Source organism: Branchiostoma lanceolatum, chromosome 1 (genome assembly GCF_035083965.1).
Source record: "Branchiostoma lanceolatum isolate klBraLanc5 chromosome 1, klBraLanc5.hap2, whole genome shotgun sequence".
In the NCBI taxonomy this organism is placed as follows: domain Eukaryota; kingdom Metazoa; phylum Chordata; class Leptocardii; order Amphioxiformes; family Branchiostomatidae; genus Branchiostoma; species Branchiostoma lanceolatum.
The window spans coordinates 21422364-21442181 of record NC_089722.1 but is presented as its reverse complement, the minus strand read 5'-3'; the positions used below and the strand labels follow the sequence as shown (position 1 = coordinate 21442181).

General features: G+C 42.9%; 1 protein-coding gene across 1 annotated transcript; it reads left to right on the top strand.

The window, feature by feature from the left end:
• The first annotated feature begins 1077 nt into the window (after nucleotides 1-1077).
• On the top strand, nucleotides 1078-13536 carry LOC136441093 (G protein-coupled receptor 161-like). The gene is made up of 5 exons (XM_066437257.1): nucleotides 1078-1786; nucleotides 10222-10487; nucleotides 11008-11162; nucleotides 11479-11894; nucleotides 12746-13536. The coding sequence occupies exons 1-5, from the start codon at nucleotides 1472-1474 to the stop codon at nucleotides 13145-13147; spliced, it is 1554 nt and encodes a 517-aa protein (XP_066293354.1). The 5' UTR covers nucleotides 1078-1471; the 3' UTR covers nucleotides 13148-13536.
• Nucleotides 13537-19818: the final 6282 nt, after the last annotated feature.

Sequence of the window (19818 nt, the reverse complement as noted above, 5' to 3'; positions counted from 1 at the left end):
AATCGTGAAAGGCTCGCAAAGGGGTTTGAATTTTAGAGGCTCTGTTTACGAAACTTCGACCATATTCATAATCAAGAATGATAATATTTGAAACGTTTCACAAACAAACCGACGGTGTTATATGTCGTCGAATGTAGCATGCACATGTTCTGTAAAATTGTCACTTTTCGAAGAGCAGGCACGTCCAAATTTCAATCCTATTTTGTAAAACAAGAAGATCTTGAACTAATGCAACGTACGTTTTCCTGTTTGTCCGTCAATAAAATAAATCCCTTGCAAAATGCTATGAGGTGTGTGGATTACATAACGGTGCAATATAACCTTGAGCGCACGGGGGAGCCGCTTGATGGGGCTAGATATTTGGCAGGGTCAAATTTATCCTTTCGGATGGGACACGTTTCTGGGCACACTCATACTTCAACCTGTCACAACACTGATTGTATTTTCTTCATACTAAATTGATATTGATTTTTAAGTTTCTATTCTTAAAAATACCTGTCGCCCTTTTTCGTTTTGTTTTATTTCATTTCAGTCCATCAAGCGAGTAATAAAACATTTTCTTCATTTTCGACCGCAATATCGACGACTTCCATACAAGGAGAAATCCTCATGGCTTCCAGGCAGCGGTTCTATTGAACGAAAATACATAGGAAACGCGCAGTATCTTTAGAATGTTCAGTTGTCATCTGTACAGGGAAGAAACCAACAAGGCCAGCAAGTAGGCAATCAAACGAACGAACCAACAAACCAACAAATAAACAAGCAAACAAACTTTCGCGCCAGTGAAAAATATACCGTGACTTCCTTGCTGATAGAAATCCCTTGGTGGTACAAGCAATGGCACTGTTTGAGATACGCCCATTTGGCACCTGCTAAGATTGTAGAATCACTGTATGAAACCTTCAAGGCTTTAGGGCCCTCCTCGGAGCCTTTCTTATCAGTGATCGCGACGCCTAGCGCCCCGTGCTGTCATCACGCGTGTGTGGGGAGTGCCTGTGGGAGAAACACGCGGCAAACACCACATCTTGAAGTCTTCAGCGCAGCTTCGACACGTCACAACACACCGCCGGACGTCGCCATGGCGACCAGGTCATGTCAGCTCCGCTCGCAACTGTTTATTTCGACTTGAGACCAGTCGTGCACACCGCAAACAAGCCTGCGTTTTGACGGTTACACCGGGTGTGAACAGAGCACGCTGAGAGAGAAGATCCCAGAGGCGGACACGGTTTAAACGTGAGGTGGGAGTAGCATTCGAAGGGAGGAGAGATATTTCTTCAGCATTCCACGGCTCAGCAGGCCGCTTTCTTAAAGACTCTTCTTCCCGCGGCACGTAGACAGGCGGAAGATCGCACCCCGGACAAGGACAGTTCGGAGGCAAGAGGTGAACACATATGGTCCAGCAGGGATCAGTTGTGTTCTAGTCGATTTCAGGAGCACAGGATCAGCTTGAAGCGACTTCAGGTGCAGAGAAATGGCAACGACGTCGTACGTGGCGACGTTTCTAGTCTCAAATGAAACCGCGGCAGGCACGGGAGCTGCCGGCGAGGTCCCTACCTGGCTAACCTGCCTAGAAGCCACCTTCATGATCGTCATCTTCATGTCTTCAGTCATCGCAAACTTGATCGTCTTCGCTCTCTTCTACAAGAAGCCGTCCCTTCTGAGCATCTCCAACCGTTTCGTCTTGAACCTGTCCGTGTCGAACTTCCTCATGTCGCTGCTCGTGACTCCGTCGGTGCTGGTGTCGGCTATGGCCCGTAGCTGGATTTTCGGAGACGCGCTGTGCCAGGTACGTGCCCGTCCGTGACATCACACACTTAGAGAGACAGATCCACACATAGATTTGACTTTATTTGATTTACTTATTTGGCTGTAAAAAAAGTACAGGCAGGAATACCCAACTAGCCGAAGGCTCTAACAAAGGGTTAGCCCTGGGAACTGAACAATATACATAATTCAATACAAACTTTCGCAAAGCACACTGAGACGTTTACGACTAAAATACGACTAAAATACACACACATAGATGAAGCCTATTGACTGAAAAATAGACACAAAAAGATATCCGCATCTTAGGGTTATCCCTAAATTAGATACAGCTCTACCCTTGGGGTATAGATTTGCGTCAGTACCCTAGGTGATCGATGAACTTGACCGAGAAACAGGCCCATGTAATGCGGAAGCCTTCTCTCCCGGGAGTTTGGTTGTGGAAAGAGTTAGAGGCCGGGCTCAGGCCAAGGCCGAGAGGGCTTTCCGGCGAGTTTTTTCCTAATGTCAGGCACAGAGATGTACAAATGTACAAGGGGTCAGCTCTCCGATGGGCTCGTCTAGTATTGGAAACAGCACGACCTGTAGTCTGTAGAAGTTCCGATGAGAGCACCTGTCATTTCTACCGAACACGGGGCACCTTTTAGGGAATCAAATCACTCATTTTGTCTGAGTGGTCGGACTGTGCTGTACATGTACAAAATGCTGTTGGACAACGATGCTCATATCTCCGTACAACTTGTACATTTTCGAACCTTTACAACTATGTCTGAGCAGTTGGACTGCACGAAAAGCTGTTGGACAACGAAGCCTTTAGCACCGAAGTACTACTACAATTTCGAACACGTTACGACGACACAGATGTAGAGTGGCTATGTCTTCACTCTTGAAATAGATTGTCACAACAAGCAATACAATGCCGTCGGCGAAAAATTTTGTACAATCCACATCGAATTGGAAGCTCAAAACCCCGCAGGCTGGAACGTTCCAAAGCATTGTCACAAACTGATGAGCTTGATTCTTATGCCCGAATATTGTAGAACGGATTTTCAATGCCGAATTGCTGTTCTTCAACCAAGCGGCTGCATAACCTCTACTTCCACTTTCCCAAATCCAGAATGTCTTGTGATATGAACCCAACAGAACTGACGATCTTGTCTATAAATAGAATAGACAACATTCGCAACAGACGTGTTTATTAAGATACACATATACATTTCAAAGCCGAAGTACCTTCCGCAGAAAGGCGAAGGACAAGCTAAGTCTGTCTGTCCAGACCTGTACTGTACCATGACGACCGTGCCAATTTTCACATCGATGCAAGGAAATCTCTTTTCTTAGAGAAACCATCTACCTACTAACTGTTTAGAAAAAGGTAAACTTTGTCATAAATTGAGGCTCTTTGAATGTCCATTTCGAGCGTAATTGAAGATAAACTGGACATTTTTCCCTACTTGGAAGGAACGCAAAAAAACGCGCCTCTTCTGAGAGAAACCTAGAAACATTTAATCTTGTAGGTAGAAATGTTCATAAAAAGTAGACGTTGCATTAGTGGAGGCTCTTTTGATGTCTTTTCCGAGCGTAATGGAAGATAAACTGGACATTTTCTTTTATTAATACTTGGAAGGAACGCTAAGAAATTCGTCTCTTCTGAGAGAAACCTAGAAACATCTAAGATTTCAGGTAGAAATGTTTATAAAAAGTAGACGCTGCAATAATGAAGGCTCTTTGAATGTCTATTTTCTCAACTTGGAAGGAACGTTAAGAATTTCGTCTCTACTGAGAGAAACCTTCAGGTTTGTCGGTAGAAATGTTCACAAAGGTAGACTACGGCATGGAAGAAGGCTCTTTGAATGTCCATTTCGAGCATAATTGAAGATAAACTGGACATTTTTCTCGACTTGGAAGGAACGCTAAGATTGCAGGCAAAATCCTTCATTCGCCTCGGTACAACATCTTCAAGGCTCCCATTCCACTTGACGGCGATTGCGCTGCGGCCTCGCCGCGACAATAATTGGGTTTGTGTAAACAATTGATTACATAATTGGGATATCATGCAAAATCTATGAAAGTCGTTGAGCGACCTGTCAAATTGTGAATCTCAGCGCGGTTGCCGCCCTTGTGGGACGGGGATATGTCCAACCCATTAACGTTCCTATCCTCCTCCCAACTCTTCTATTTCAGTGAAGAAAAAATAAGTGTCACTTTCATAATGACTTTCTCGAAATTCAAAAGAGTGAAAACTCAAGCAAAAACGGAATATCTATTCACAATGAATAGAGAGGAAAAACGTTTAGTCTCTAAATCCACAAGTTCTAGTAATGTCCGTCGCGACCGCAAGAAAACGAGAATGTTATTCCTCCCAACTTCCCAAGTCTCAAGAATTTTAAGTCTGTAGGCGTAACAGTAAGTCTTAAACACTAATACTGTATCTATTTTGCTTCCTTAAGACCCTCCCACTTCAAGGAAAGAATCGTACCAAGCATTTGGCACCGGTTCTGAAGTCATTCCGTCTTATTTCTCTACCATAGATACATTGGCAAGCTTGTACATACAGTATTTCTTCTCATGCACTTTTTGTTTGCATTGATTAGGCCACATTGACTTGATTATATGGATGACATCAATTTTTTGTCCGTTTCCAGAAAAAAAGCTTTCGACGATACTGTAAATCGTACAAAGAAGTTGCAAAATGAGCAAATGTATCTCCGTAAATTGCAAACAATACATAGCAAAACAGATACTATATATTCATAAGCTAAGTCTTCCAACTGCATTGTTACTGCAAAGTCAACGAAGATGTAAAAGAACAGAAATGAAGAATTCATCGTTTGGTATACCATGTTCTGTGCCTTCAGTCAATTGTTCAACCTTCCTCGCCACTTAGATGTCATGATGAAGGCAAACCTTTTTTTTGCCCCAATTTTTTTTCTTCGCAAGCGCGCATTAGGTTTGGGGTACTCAAAAGATCCATATAATCAAATAAGTATGGCTTTATGATACAATGTGATGATTGGTGGAAATCGTAATTAGATTATACTGCAAGATTAGCCGGTAGCTCAGATCTTAAGCTGGGAATTCCTTCTTGGTGTGTTGCAAGTTCTCTCTACGAGTCTTTGAAGCGCCGACATAGCTTCTATCACACTAACAACATTGACCTCAAAAGTCAATCAGTGCCCGTCTGGCTCAACAGGTCCGCCGCTAACTTGTTTTTGGCTGGCCGCTATGTTTGGTAAGATCCCTGGCATCTGCAGGAAAAAAATATACAGACCTTTCACAGTGAAGCCCCTGTCGCACATAGAAGACCATGGCCTCCCGACCTTCTCCAGACCATGGTTGGGAGTTAGTCGTGAATAAGACCATCAGTGGTTGTGAGTTGGTCGGCGAGGGTGATAGTCTTTAAGAGTCGTCTGCTACAGTCGACAATTGATTTTCCCAAAATTAAAGCCGGAAAGTTATATTCTGATTGGTTGCGATCAGAGGAGTGAACTGGAGCTAGAATATGGTGGATTCCATGCTACTCCCAACCCAGCGCCGACCTTAGTTGGGAAGTAGTCGGGAGCAAAGTCGTGGGAAGGTTCTGATGTTTGACAGGGACCAGAGCCAGTGTGGATGGCCCGAGAGTCTTCTGCCTTTCCTCAGTATCAGTACACAGGTCCATGTCTGTGTCATGTTACAAAAACTAGGTCAACCATAGCCCGTCCAGGTGTTTCCAACCTTTTCACGTAAGATGTTCTGTCAGGTCTTAAGACGTCCCGTGGGGAGGGGACTCGAAATCAACTTGTCTTCGTTCCTCCTAACAGCGACGTAACGTTGACTTGGCGAGTTAAGGTACGGTTAAGTCCTAGTGTAGATTACTTGGACGTGTCACCATGTGTGTCTGCAGTCCTTCCTGGGTCGTAGGTTCCAGGCTCAAGTCACAAATCCTAGGATGATACGAACTTTCTGAGACGCTCAACAAGATTTGGCTCAACTCAATACGTGACTTCGTTTACAACACGTACGTGGTTAATAAGGGTCTGTGTGCTCTTTTTTGTAAGGTGTATGCAGCCTATTTTGATACCCCGTAATCCGTAGGAAAAGCCATCTTATTCACGTAATTCGGTGCGAGGGAACCAAATTTTGTATACTTTCCTTCCTTGATTTTAGCGTAATACATGAAGGGGTTCTTCTGAGCTCAGCGTAAAGCGTTGTCAGGACCCCCCATGAGGACCCTCCCATTGCTGCTCGTTGTACATATGTCAGGGTAGACATTGCTCTCTAGTAGAATCGACTTAAAGATCCCGATCAGAGTCTGTATCAAAGATATTCCTTTAAAAGACAGAACTTTTCAACTTCGATTCACGTCACTTTAGATCAGTGGACTGAAATAAAATTTAGGATTTATAAATGAGAGACCACCCCGACATATTCTTACCATCCTCAGTCTCTGTCGGCAGGGATCTCTACCGGTAGAATCGGTGATTCTGCCAGATTACAATTTCTACCCAGGCATACACGTTTACCATGCCCGGAACCATGTTTTGTGAGCATCCTTGGTATCGCGAACATATGGTCATGAAAATAACATTTTTAGATACGGGTCCTTCTTCGATTGCGTTGAAAGTCGTTCGTCCATGTTAGCAAGGTTTACATTCCGGCGCTGAATACCAGATTTGCTCCCCTGGAATTGAAGATAAGTTCACCATGGCCTCCATGGCTTGGAGAGGCATAGCCTGGGTGCCAGACCAGCGCGCTCCTGGCGCTAATCCTTCGGCCCGGGAAGCAACTCGCGCCGCCGCCACAGACAGCACACGGCCCACTAATTAGCTAGCCATCAGTGTTCGGCTGCCAAGCGCTCCCAGGTGCCAACTCTATCCCTACTACTAGGTCTTCCCGGCCCAAAAGGGCTTATCATCGCATCGCGCGAAAGGTCTGGTATCCAGGCTAGGAGAGGCAGGGATCTGTGGCCTTGTCGACTATGGAACAACAAAACGTTTTCACAGCCACATGTTCTAACATGTGCCTCTTTGAGTCTTAGATTCTGCATGTAAAACTTGCATCGAGAATTAAGAATTGAGGTGAAGTTTTGGGCCATCGCACCCTGTGGCGTACCTTCCTCTTTTTTAAAAGTGTCGCTAGGCTTGTAAACTCCGGAGTTACGTAGCCTGGATACCAGACCCCCAACCTCTGAAATATCTATAGTGTGCCACACTATAGATATTTTAGAGTTTTGGAGTCTGGCATCCAGGCTAGGAGTTACGCAACCCCTGCCAGAAGTGGATAAAAAAGAGGCCAACGTTCCAGATCTGTCAACTTTCCCTAATAAGTTCTGATACAAAAACATCTTCAAGAGATAGAACAATCGAAATTCCAAGGTGACCTTACCTTAGATACGGTACCCCGTGACTTAATTATACAATAGTAAAAGGATCTATTCAAGTTTGTTTCTGTGCATAGTTAGGCAGACACATAACTGTTCCTCAAAATGTCATAGGCGTTTGGCATCTGCTGATTTCATTCCTAAAAACACCATTGTAAGATGATCTCTGAATCGCGAAAAGCGCACAAAATGCATTCGATGCAGCATTATGCTAGGCAAAGGATACATGGCGAAATAGACGATACTTGTCACGTATTCCCTGACAGTGATATATTGACTTAAATAGTTACTATCAATGTTTGATCGAACAAAGATTTCAGCAATTGTTGACGAAATGTCTTTTTGAAATGCTAGTTAGAAGTTTGAGAAACCACACACAGAAAGACGAAAAAAACGATAGTTTTACTTACTAATAGTCGTATACTAAGTCGACAGTCAGTATGTCTACAAACAAGTTTTTAAAGATAAAAACATGTTAAAGAAATCTATGAATAGCTTTTATCGTATTGATCAAAGCAATGATGACCTTTCCAATGTAAAAAAACAAAACAAACTATAATTAGCTTTTGACTGAAAACCTCACCCAGCACGTAACTGGAATTATTTTGTGGCAAGTTTATTCGCCGTAGAAAATCAATATGGTGTGCGAGCATCATCGATTCGTTTTTATTCCGGATACACATCATACAGCCTGTCAGAGTTAGGAAAACAGAATAACATTCATACCATATAAAGTATTAAGATTCAGACTATATCATAGCCAAACCTTGTTTTTGAACCCCCCCCCCCCCTGTTTTGTGCATTGACCTGACAGTAGAGACACATGTGGAGGGGGTGGTGTTAGTTTTCCCCCGGTATTTGGGTCGGGCTATTTTTAGCAGGAAAAAATTAAGGGATATCCAGATCTGACCGTACTGTCAGAACCTTGATGAAAGAGTAATTGCATGACACCCACCCCCGGGTCAAGGATGGGCCATGAGAAGAAATGAGCTGTTTTGGTCAGCTTGGTGGTAACGCTATTTCACATAAATCCGCTGTGTATCATAAAACCGGGATTTTTACAAACGGGGTATCAAAATTGTAATGTTTTTGTATCGACAGCACTAGAGAAGGAATGAAACATGTGTAGCATCAATGACAAAGGCAATCAATGATATTGGCATGTAACAGGAAGAAATGATGGTTTATTGTTTTGCCAGCTTTGTGTGTTACCAGAAATCGTTCAGGTTAATGGTGAACTAGCGTTAAAGTAGTAGTCGTTACATGCAGGCGGAAAATGATGATCACATATTTTAGCTTATCGCTCTTGTACAACACTTACGACTGTCGCTAAAGACTGATTCGTTTCATTCTGTGATAAATCAAGTTGATACGATCAAAACAGTCTGTTTTGTTTCTGTTCTAATCACTGTCTTAAAGGACCTCCCTTTCCGCCATTGGTCCAAGTGATCACACCACCAAGCGTAACACCATGGTGCCACCAGCGACGGTTAGGGCATAGACAGGTTACACAACTATTAAAAAATATTTGTTGCGAAACAAGCGGAAAGTTCATTGACTGCACTTCACGTTATAGAGTGGAAAATATGAAATGAAATGGATTTGTTGATATGATTTGGTCTCAGTTAAATAAACCTGTACTTGTGATAATTTGAGTAGTTTAGAACGAATTGGTGTTAGACTCGTTTATGTTTTAATTTTACGACATAGTTTAAAGTGTACTTAAAACGCCGCCCGAAATAGATGCTCACAAAAATACAAGATATCAGATATAGTTTCATGTATTTACAATGTGTGCGTGTTTGCAGAAGTATGGTGAACTTAATCGAAACAACAGGTCCGTACGCTCTCCGAACTAGCTCGATACCAGGAAGCAACCTGACCTGATACTAGAAATAGCAACAAACATCCGCACAGTGATTTGGAATGGACTCAAATCGCTGTTTTCAACTATCTTAAGAGGGTCTGCATGGGGGTCCCGACAACGGATGAATCGAGAAAAAAACCTACGCATTATGCTAAAATCAAGGGAGGCGATTACGCAGAATTTGGTCGCTTTGCTACAAATTACGCGACTAAGACGATTCTAAGACGGCTTCCCCTACGAATTACGGGGAATAAAAGATAGTCTACCTTCGCTAAGTTACGGAAAAGAGCATACAGGCCCTTTTCTAAGGCGTAAGCTGGACGAGTATTCCGGACACACGGCACTATGAACAGGTGGTGCTGTGTATTTGTACAGACGATAGCGTGCCACACAGAGCTAGCTGTAATACGTAGTCGTACATCACACAGTCATCACACACTTCCAACGTCCAAATCCGCCACAGAACGGCAGAGAAGATATACATCACGGCACCACATGCAAAGCGTGCGAGTTCAGTGCAGTATCAGAAGCAGATGTGTCAAGGTAAAAATAGAACGATAGAAATGCCGCCAACTCGACGTGTCGTCTGATATAGATCGCTTTTTTTCTGTCAGCCAAAAAATTAACAAAGAATGGTATCGCTTCCCCCCAAGACCGGGTTTTGGCGTACCAACGTGAGCAGTCGTAGTTGTGGTTTGATATATTATAGGCGAAATAAATGCAGAAGTAAGGACAGTGGAGGCATGTGACGCCCTCTGAACTTTTGCCTAACTAAAGACCAACTAAATCCAATCCATACGGAAACGTTGTCTGCTGTCTGCGCTACTCAAATGGTTCAGCAATATTCGCAAAGTGTTACTGGGTCTTATGTCAAAACTGAATCAGCGTTACGCGTAAACGTTTTCTTAATCGTTTGCTGCTACAGGAACTTTACAACCATTATTTGGTTCTAAATCTGATCATTTTGAGATCTCACCAAGACTTACCCACATACCAAATATCAAGACAATCCATCAAGGCATTCTCGAGTTATCATGCACGTAGACAGACAGACAGACAGACAGACACACACACACACACACAAACATAAACACACACACGCACACACAAACATAAACACACACACACACGCACACAACTAATGCGTATAAGTCTAAACTTCTGATTATCTTTTGTCATGCAAAGTTATTCTATGCCTAATGTTGTTACACGTTTTTATATTTTGCAGGTGGCCGGAGTATTGACCACGCTCCTGTTCGCAGCCAGTATCTGGACACTAGTGCTGGTCAGTCTTGACCGCTACTGCGCCATCATCGCGCCCTTGCACTACGCCATGAGGATCACTCCGTCTCGCTGCCTGTACATGATGGCGGCGGTGTGGCTGGTGTCCGCCGGCCTGGCCGTGCCGCCGGTAGCCGGGTGGAGTCACATCCAGTACCAAGCCGAGAAGTGCTCCTGTACGGTCGTGTGGGAGACCAGCAATCGCACTGACAGGTTAGTTGTGAATACTTCGCCAGTCTGGGTGCCAGAATGTTTCCAGGGCCTACATGCCCACAATGAAATTGTACTATTTATACATTTATACAGCTGGAATGTGGAAAAAGTCTTACATCTAGGATACTTTGTCGCCAGCGATAGCCTGGCATCCAAGCCTATTATAGCTCCCGAGTCTCCTCGGATCCTGTCCTCTCCGCAAAGAGGGACTCGGGAGATATGATATGTTTGGATACCAGGCTATCGCTAGCCTGGATACCAGACTGTTTCCAGGGCATACACAGACCAGTTCCTCGAATCCAAGGTCGACATGCCCCCAAGGCAATTTTACCCCAGCCATACCTGAGTGAGACGCTGAGAAGCTGGTATGTGCAGCGGCCCTGGAAACAGTCTGGGATCCAGACTACTTGGCGCTTCATTTTATGTTTGTTCTTCATCAGTAGATAATCATTTTATGAGCGCTAGTCGCAGTCCTAACCTCCGTATTTACAGTTTCGTTGTTCTTCTTGCAAACTGACAGGTATTACACCATCTTCCTTGCCGTGGTATGTTTCGGTTTGCCTTGTCTGATCATGGCAGGCGCGTACAGCCGGATCTACCGCGCGGCGCAGAAGACTACGGCACGGGCCCGCAGAAACAGCGTCTTCCCTGAGCCGAGTTCCAGCACTGTCACAGGTAAAGCCCCTCTCGGTGTTCTCACGATAAGCTTACGGGGACTATTTCTTACCGGGTCCTGGGTTGATTTTAACTCCGAGGTAGGAAAATCTCGGCGCCCGACCGTACCCCAAGAAAGCCCGGTAGCCGCAAGGTAGATAGGGCCACGTAGGGGTGACGCCCGAAAGTGCAAAAATAAGCCAGTAAGCCAGTAAGCTTCCAATTGTGACTAATAAGGCATTAGCCTTGCTGTGCATGATGAGCAGCCAAACTCATAAATGAAATTGTAACAACTGAATAAATAAAAATAAATGATAACCATTTCCCCCTTTTTTAGGACTTCGGACTCCGAAGAGACGGTCCAGCACTGAAAGCATCCGCTCAACCTTCCGGGGTAGAGGAGCGTCCAACGCGTCCGACCACCCCATGGCACACATCCGGGACGACTGGATCGCAGCGAAGACGGGAATGGTGGTCATGTCCACCTTCCTGCTCTGCTGGATCCCTCACTTCACCGTCATGGTCCTGGAGTCGACCCTGAGCGAGCCTCGCTTGATCCCGTCCTGGGTGGAGAGACTGGCGCTGTACCTGGCGTTGTCCTCCTGTACGGTCAACCCCGTGGTGTACGTGTTCCGTTCGCGGGTCATGCGGCACCAGCTCCAGGCCCTGTTCGCTCGGACATCCTGCACGGCCAGGGGGAGGAGGGAGCGGGTCTTAGAGCTGACCACTACGTCCGACTCCAACCAGCTACAGGTCAGAGAAAAAACACAGACTTTAGGGCCCTATCACACTTGTGCGTAAATTCAAATGCTTATGAGTTGAGCATTAGCATTTTTTTTTGTTTAGGTTAAGTTTGATATGCGCATAAGTTCGTGTTGAAAGTCGGAACTGAATGTGCTTCAAATCCTGTACATGTCAATGTCGCGACCCCAGACCACTGAAATATTGAACTCCTTCTGAACTTTCTGGCAAGTTCCTATCCCGTCATGAAGTGCCACACGCTTAGATGGAAAATCGGACGGAAAACATTGTCCTTAACTGCCCTGTCCTTAACAACCCTATAACTTGGCACAGCATCTCTCTCTAGAGCCCACATAGTTGGTAAACCGACACACGTACATCGGCACACACCAGCACCACTGAGCTGGCAAGTGCAGCGGGCGTTTGGTTTTGGCCGTACAGAAGGGGCGTAACCCTACTCTTTTCTGTCATTGTAGCGGTCTTTTTTTCTCACTTCTTTCGTCATACTTGTGTTATGGACATCTATAACTCTTTAAAAGTTCGCGGGGGGTTTATTTTCGCGGTTTCACGGTGACCTCTCCACCGCTTATATGCGTTTCCAATGCATTGTCTTTTTAACCACGAATTTAAAACACCACGAAAACTTCATTTTCCCTTCTACCGCGAAATAAAACCACCACGAAAGTAAACGAATTTCACAGTAAAAGTAATGGGCTGTAGAAGAACTGTTACTGTAAACCCAATGGGTTGTAGAAGATGTAAATTGCTGAATTTAACAGTAAATGCAATAGGTTATAGACGAAGTAAATGAATTTTACACTGAACGCACTGAAGTCTAAGCCGTTTGTGTTGTTCCTCCACAGGTGAACAGGCGCCGTGCCTCGGGCTCGTCCCTCCCCACCACCTCCACCTGCGCCAGCAGTTCCTCCGGGCAGTCGCCCAGCGGCCGGCGGGAACCCAGCGTCGGCTCCCTGGCCAGCTACACCAAACCTCCCATGGTCACCATCCACGAGCACGACGAGGAAATCACGTCGGCAGTCGTACACAGCAGCGCTAGCCCCGAGCTCATTCTAGACTTCAACAGTTTGACTAGGAGATCGTCCGGGGACGGAACGAGTAGCCCGAATTCTCTGGCGCCACCCCCGACTCCACCCATGTACGTCATCCCCGCCCTAACGGTCTCCGGACCGACAGATCTAGACGGGTCATCCGAGGACATGCACGATGTACCTCTTCCATTCGGCTGCGTTGTGGATATGGTATAGGACAGGCACATGACTGATATCAATCTGATACGATGTCTGCTTTCACATACCTGAATTACGTCGACTCGCTTGAGGCGTAGCCAAGAGACTAGCCTGGATATTTTCAGAGCCTACACAGGCTAGCTCCTTGCTTCTAGGGCCAACATCCATATTTGCCCCCCTGGGAAATTTTGACTCTCCTAGGGCCAACCGTTATACAGTCTGGCACCAGGGCTATGTAGAAACCATTTTAAATCTAAACAGGTGGCAACCCTCGTCACTGTGGATGACGACTTAAAAGCAGAACACACAAATGCAGATACAATCAGTATTCCTTGCCAGGGCGTTTTGTAAAACGTTGTGGGTATCTTTGACTTTGGCACAGCGCAAAATAAACCTCTCTAAAGTTATATGTAATCAACAATGTTGGATGGAATATTATCATGTACAATTTTCATTAATCGCTATCACAAATACGGGAAAAATGTGTTTATTTCATACTTATTTTTGAGCCGCAATAGCGCATTTATGTAGCATTGTTCTGGAAATTCCAGATAAGTTCCAATAAGTTATTTTGTTAGCTGTATAATATAATGGTATATTACATCGTGTCATATCATATATGTAAATATCAATTGATTCATATTTAAAGAACATGATATCTATTATTATTATTACACATTACTAATTTATTTCTACAAAGTAAGCTATTTATTTCAAGTACATGTGATAACTCAACATTGCCTTTCTACATAAGTTATACATTCACGCGTACCTACTGTTATTATGTGAACGATGACGGCGGTTTGAATCATGCTAGACTTTATATTACGTGCAATATTGTATGTCATACACATGGTTTAATAACACAGGACGAGCAATACAGATATAAAAAACGATTAACAAATATGGCTTTGTGTCCTTATTTCAAGTTTGAGATGATGTACTTAATTCATTAATTGAGAATATATACTTGAGTAGCAGAAATTATAATGGGGAATGTCAATGGCGTGTAGGTCTTTATGTACGAAGTAGTGAAAATATCTCAAACAGACAAATAAACAAAAGAGCAAAACCTTCCCCTATCTGTATATTCACAAATAAAGTCACTCATTGTTTAAAGAATTCAACTCTGCTTTTTCCGAGAACTTGAAAATGATTTGATACCACTAGAACTATAATCCAATTAAAGAAAAAAAGCATGACGTATGCTTGCATGTTAATCTATTTACCTTATCTATCCTTGTAAACCACTTTTGCTATGTTAGAGTCTCCTGAGATCTGGCGCGCCTAGACCAGACACCGGAAGAATCTGTCGCACCTTGTGCTTAAAATAGAACAGGAATGCACCGGTTGGTTTGTTCTGTGCTGAAAGGTTAGACTTCTTGGATCTCATGTCAGACGAGAGGTGTCTGTCAAGAGGTGGCACCGTGTGGCCTTGTTGTTAGTGTTGTTGACCCAGAACCTGGAGGTACTGAGTTCGAATCCCCGACAAGTCTCAATGTTGTGCCCTTGGGAAAAGCACGTTACACCTATTTCCTCGCTCGACTCGGGTAAAAAGCTTCGGCTAGGGACGTCCCGAGGATAGGACGTAAAAACTAAAAAAAACACCTATTTCCTTGCTCGACAGGTAAAAATTAGTACCTAGCTTCGTCTAGGGACGTCCCTAGAATAGGACATTAAATTGAGGTCCCGTGTTTGAAGAGAGCCACACCTCTAGCGGGTTGAAAAAAACCACCAAAAGTAGGGGCCCTTCCCGGTGTGAGTGGATCAAATAAATGCAGTTTGTGTTACGCCATGAGGCGGTTTACCTGTTATGCAATACAAACAAACAAACAAACAATCAATGAAACAAACAAGACATTATCCCAAATGGCGAGGTGATCCCTATGTGGAGGTTTGATGTATTTTAGACAAGCAGAGAACAAATCCTTAAATATTGTTAGGTGTAAAGTCCACCATAAACACCAACACCACTCTGCTTGTACGATTATGTAGCAATAGTTTTCTTGAGCTTTTATTTTTGTTTACATGAAGATGCAGTCCTGTCTATATAAAATACTAGTCATCTACGGCAGCTATTAGCCTCTACCAGGCTCCACAGGTCGCTGGAACATTCGTAGAAATTTGCCAAATAGACGGATAACATGAGAAGTTAGTCCGCTATAGAGGTTGCAGTTCTTGTGGATGGCATATTGGACCCTCTCTCCGTAGCCGACTCCCTCAGCATACTATTCACTCTATTTGGCCAATTTCTACTATTTTCCAGCCATTCGCGGGGCCTGGTAGAGTCTAGGCAGCTATAACACGCGATGTCAACGTGACACATACTTGTACACATATCGATCACTTATGCTTGGGTCACATTTTCAATCCGGGGCCCGGCCGGGTAGTGTTTGGGAACAAAAAGTATGATATAAAAGACAACAAAAAGCACAAAACGTACCAAAATTTATTCAAGAGCATAGCTTGTGCATATTTATTGATATACATTTTAATTTTTCGTTTCCGCAAACAGACAGCCCGGCCGGGTCCCGGCTGGGACCCAAGCATTATCAGATCATGACCTTGTGTCTCCTTTTTCTCTGTGTTTGAGCCACATGTGTGCAGTGTTGATGTCAAATCTTACCTCGATACAAATTTTTCCAGAGATAACGACAACATGACAGCAACGTGACTTCAGCAGTACAGTGCGTCTGTATCTTTTCTTGTCTCAATATCATTGCAATGACGTGATAGGATGTCTATTGTTTCGATACAGTCTTTTATTTGCTGATAACGACAACGTGGCGACCATGTGACATTTGTCAAGACGGCCATTTCAGAACCTTTGCCTTGCTCTTGGTCTCAAGAGCAGGATATCTCGAACTGATGACGTAAAATAAGATGTTCGTTTTTAGATAATGGCAGCATGGTGTCAACGTGACATAATCTATAATGGAAATTTTGAATCGGAAAATCAACTTTTTCTTTTTTTCTTCTTTTTTTGGTGGGGGGAGGGGAAAAATATTCTCAATACGTGAAATATCACATTTTGATAATGATGTGACGTCAATGCTTATATCCAAAAAAAACTTTCCCTTTTTCTCTCAATCTCGTATAGAATTTATAGTTTATGCAATGCTTTTTGAAACAAAAAATAGCTTGGTTTATTCTTGATAAAGCTGTACATGTTCCCATGACGTGAAATGTTGTCTCATATTAAATATACATTTCTCTCATCAGAAATGCCGCCTTTTGATATATTGTGGTCCTCTTTGAGGGATTTCCGTATATTTAGATGTTTTCTCCCCTCAAAGGTCGTTGAAATGACGCGATTAAGTCTATTGAAGACTGCAATATCGCGCTTTCTACAGAAATTATAGAAATGACCAGAAATATTGTCTTGTTTGTTTGTTTTGTTTGTTTGTGCCTTTATTTATTCTCGAAACATACTCTAATCGGCCCTCAGGGCCGCTTTTCATAGAGGTCGAAATGAGGAGTGTCAAGGGGTCAACATAACAATAAATAGATAACTAAATGTTTGGTCAAACAAGGTGAATCGAAATTATATCAATAATACAAAGAATATATAAATAGTGAAAACACAAAAATAACAAATAATAATTAATCTCAATGTGGATGTCTTTTCTGATAACGATAACGTGAGTGTCATTGTGACATTCTTTTCAGTACTCATATGTTGGAACCGTCTTGTAAAAATAAGTCTGGTGACGTAAAACATTGCCTTGTCATCTGTTTCTATCAAAAATGTAGTGTCAATATCAATGTGTAGTGATCCTTTGAAGTGATCAGGTTTGCAAGTTGTCTCTAAATCCTTGCGATGACGCAAATATAGTCCCGACACGATAACGGCAACGTGGTGTCAATGTGACATCTTTCCAAATGGTCGTTTGGAAACTCGTCCTTGCATTTTTTTTCGTGCTTGCGTTCTGTGACCACGTGAAATTTGAATTATCATTTCACTTTAGTACAGTGACGTGACATAGGAGTCCACAATAGGAATTCATGTATGAAAATAGCCAAATGGCGAAATCTCTCATTCCTTTGTTGCAATTTTGGGGACGTCTACCTTGAAAGTGCACCTTTCCCAAAGTCAACACCACTACCTATCATATTGCCTTAAACACAGATAGACAGTATTACATTAACGATAAAGTGACCTTTTTCAAAATTTATTTTAGCTTGTCGCTTGTTTACGTTTTGTCTCGAAATCATTGTTATATCCTAGAATATAGCCTTTATATTGGATATCAGTTCCGATGACGAAAACGTGGGGTAAACGTGCATTTTTAACTAACTGATCGTTCTTAAATCTTGTCCTTGTCTATGTATATTTCCTTGTCTCAATATCACTACGATGACGTAAATATTGCCTAGAAGCCGATATCCTTTATGATAAACTTGACAACGTGATGTCAATGTGACTCCTTAGAAATGAACACGTTGTCTGGCATTTTTCATGTTTTTCTGTATCAAAATAGCTCTGATTATGTACAATAGTAGTCTTAAGCTTACTTTAAAAGAGTTTCTGGAAAAGGACAACACAGTATCAATCTGTCATCCTATGATATGATAATTTATCAAAGCTTTGTATATGCCTATTTTTCTGCTTTAGAATTACTTGTTATGATGTCAAAAATTGTGAATTTTACAAAAATTACAACGTGGTGCAAATGTGATATGCCATGATCTTTTTTGGAACCCTTTGCTTTGAATTTGCATATTTTCTTGTCTTAAAATCGCTCTGATGACGTACATGAAAATATTGTCTCGATTCGTATGTCTTTTCTGATTTTACGACAACGTGGTGTAAACGTGACATCCTCTACTATGATCATTTTTGGAACTGTTTGCCTTGAATTTGCAAATTTTCTTGTCTCAAAATCGCTCTGATGACGTAAATATTGTCTCGATTCAGATGCCTTTTCTGATAACGACAACGCGGTCCCAATGTGACATCCTTTTGAATTATGGTTTTGAGAAAGGTTATCTCGCCCTGTCCATGATTTCTGTCCCAAAATTACTCTATTTACGTAAATGTTGGGTCGATATGTATGGTTCCCAAGCAAGTGATGATAACGTCGTATTCGCGTGACGTCAGGGTTCTGACCCTTTTTACTATCGCCAAGAAGGATATGTTTTGCGCGCGCGCGTATGTGTGTGTGTCTGTGTGTATGTTTGAATGTATTTATGTATGTATATATATATATTTATGTGTGTGTGTGTAATCTGTCCGTCTCTCTCTCTCTCTCTCTCTCTCTCTCTCTCTCTCTCTCTGTTTATTTGTCAACAGCAAAACAGCATAGCTCCAGAATTTGTGGGTGGATTTTCATGCATGATATCTGGTCTGTTGGTAGTTGTTGGCAAAATGAAGAAGTGATTTGATTATGGGCTCCCTAGCAGATTTCCATGGTGCTGCAGTGCTTTCGGTTTTGATATCTCGTGTTTTCAAGTCTTCTTCTGAAAGTTGAATAGTGTGTTTGTATGTGATTTTGGTAGCACGTAGGATGCTGGTCACTAGTTCTTTCCGTGATATCGAAATGCCCGTTAGATTTTGGAAACAACAAGATAACAGATCTACAAATGCACGCGGAAAATGTATTCTAAAGCTTTGTGGTAAAGAATTAATTTTTTTCTTTCTTTTGGACAAACAATAACAATGTGGCTTTATAACTTGTCATAACAGAGCCACTTATAGAGAACAGTAATGTTGATAAAGGTAATCCAGTAGCCTTTGTGAGGCCGTGTGAGCAGGGGGCCGTTATCCTTCCGCCGCCTTTTACCTCCCCAACTTGAGTCAGGTACTCCATAATTCGTACACCTGGGTGAGGTGAGGTCAAGTGTCTTTCCCAAGGGTACAACATCGTTGGCGTCAGGAGATTTGAACCTGGGACCACCGATATGAGCCAAACACCGAGCGACGTTATGCCACATGACCGCCCCCTCAAAGAATGGGAATTTCAAAGAATTCCAATCATACGTTTGAAAAGCAACACAAAAAACAAACAACAAAATAACAGCTAAATCTCGTCTGCTTGCATACATATATATATATAGTAGACAGCGAAAATGTTGTGATGACTCCCTTGGTTTCTGATGTGTTACAGCAGGGCCCCCATTCTACTAGGGCGGCGACCTTGCTGCAACCTAAAATTTCACAGAGCGCTCAGCGAATTTTATACATCAAATAAACACGAATCTTTTTACGCTTTTCGTGTTTTGTTGTCTTTTCAGTCATGCTTACATTTTGCATGATATTTCAATCAGGAAACCAATGTTTGCACAAACCCAATGTTAGGGTCGCAGCGAGGTTGCAGCTCGATCGCCGTCTTGCGGAATGGGGGCCTTTTAAACGGAGGTGTCGTCTTGTCTTCAAGCTATACAAAACCTCGGTTGGTCGAAAGTATTATCTTTCGACCTGAACATACCTTGTGTTATCTTATTTCTACGTTCAAATCAAGCTCATTTTCATGGACAGGACATATCTAGTCTGTCGAAGCTATCACGATCAGTTAAAGGAGCATTCCACTCCAGGAGCGGGTGTTATTTTCTGATGGATTATATTTTGGGGGATACAAATTCTCCCGACCTTTGGCTATATTACCTAGCTCAGCTATCTTTTCAACAATAATCCTTATCTAAATCCATGTTCCCCCATACGGATCCGCTTCTTTTGTACTTGCATGGCC

Excerpts from the sequence above, each read along its gene's own strand:
- LOC136441093 (XM_066437257.1), top strand. The coding sequence starts at position 1,472 with ATGGCAACGACGTCGTACGTGGCGACGTTTCTAGTCTCAAATGAAACC. Across the intron at positions 1,787-10,221 it reads TCGGAGACGCGCTGTGCCAG|GTGGCCGGAGTATTGACCAC; the intron begins GTACGTGCCCGT and ends TATATTTTGCAG. Across the intron at positions 11,163-11,478 it reads GAGTTCCAGCACTGTCACAG|GACTTCGGACTCCGAAGAGA; the intron begins GTAAAGCCCCTC and ends CCCCTTTTTTAG.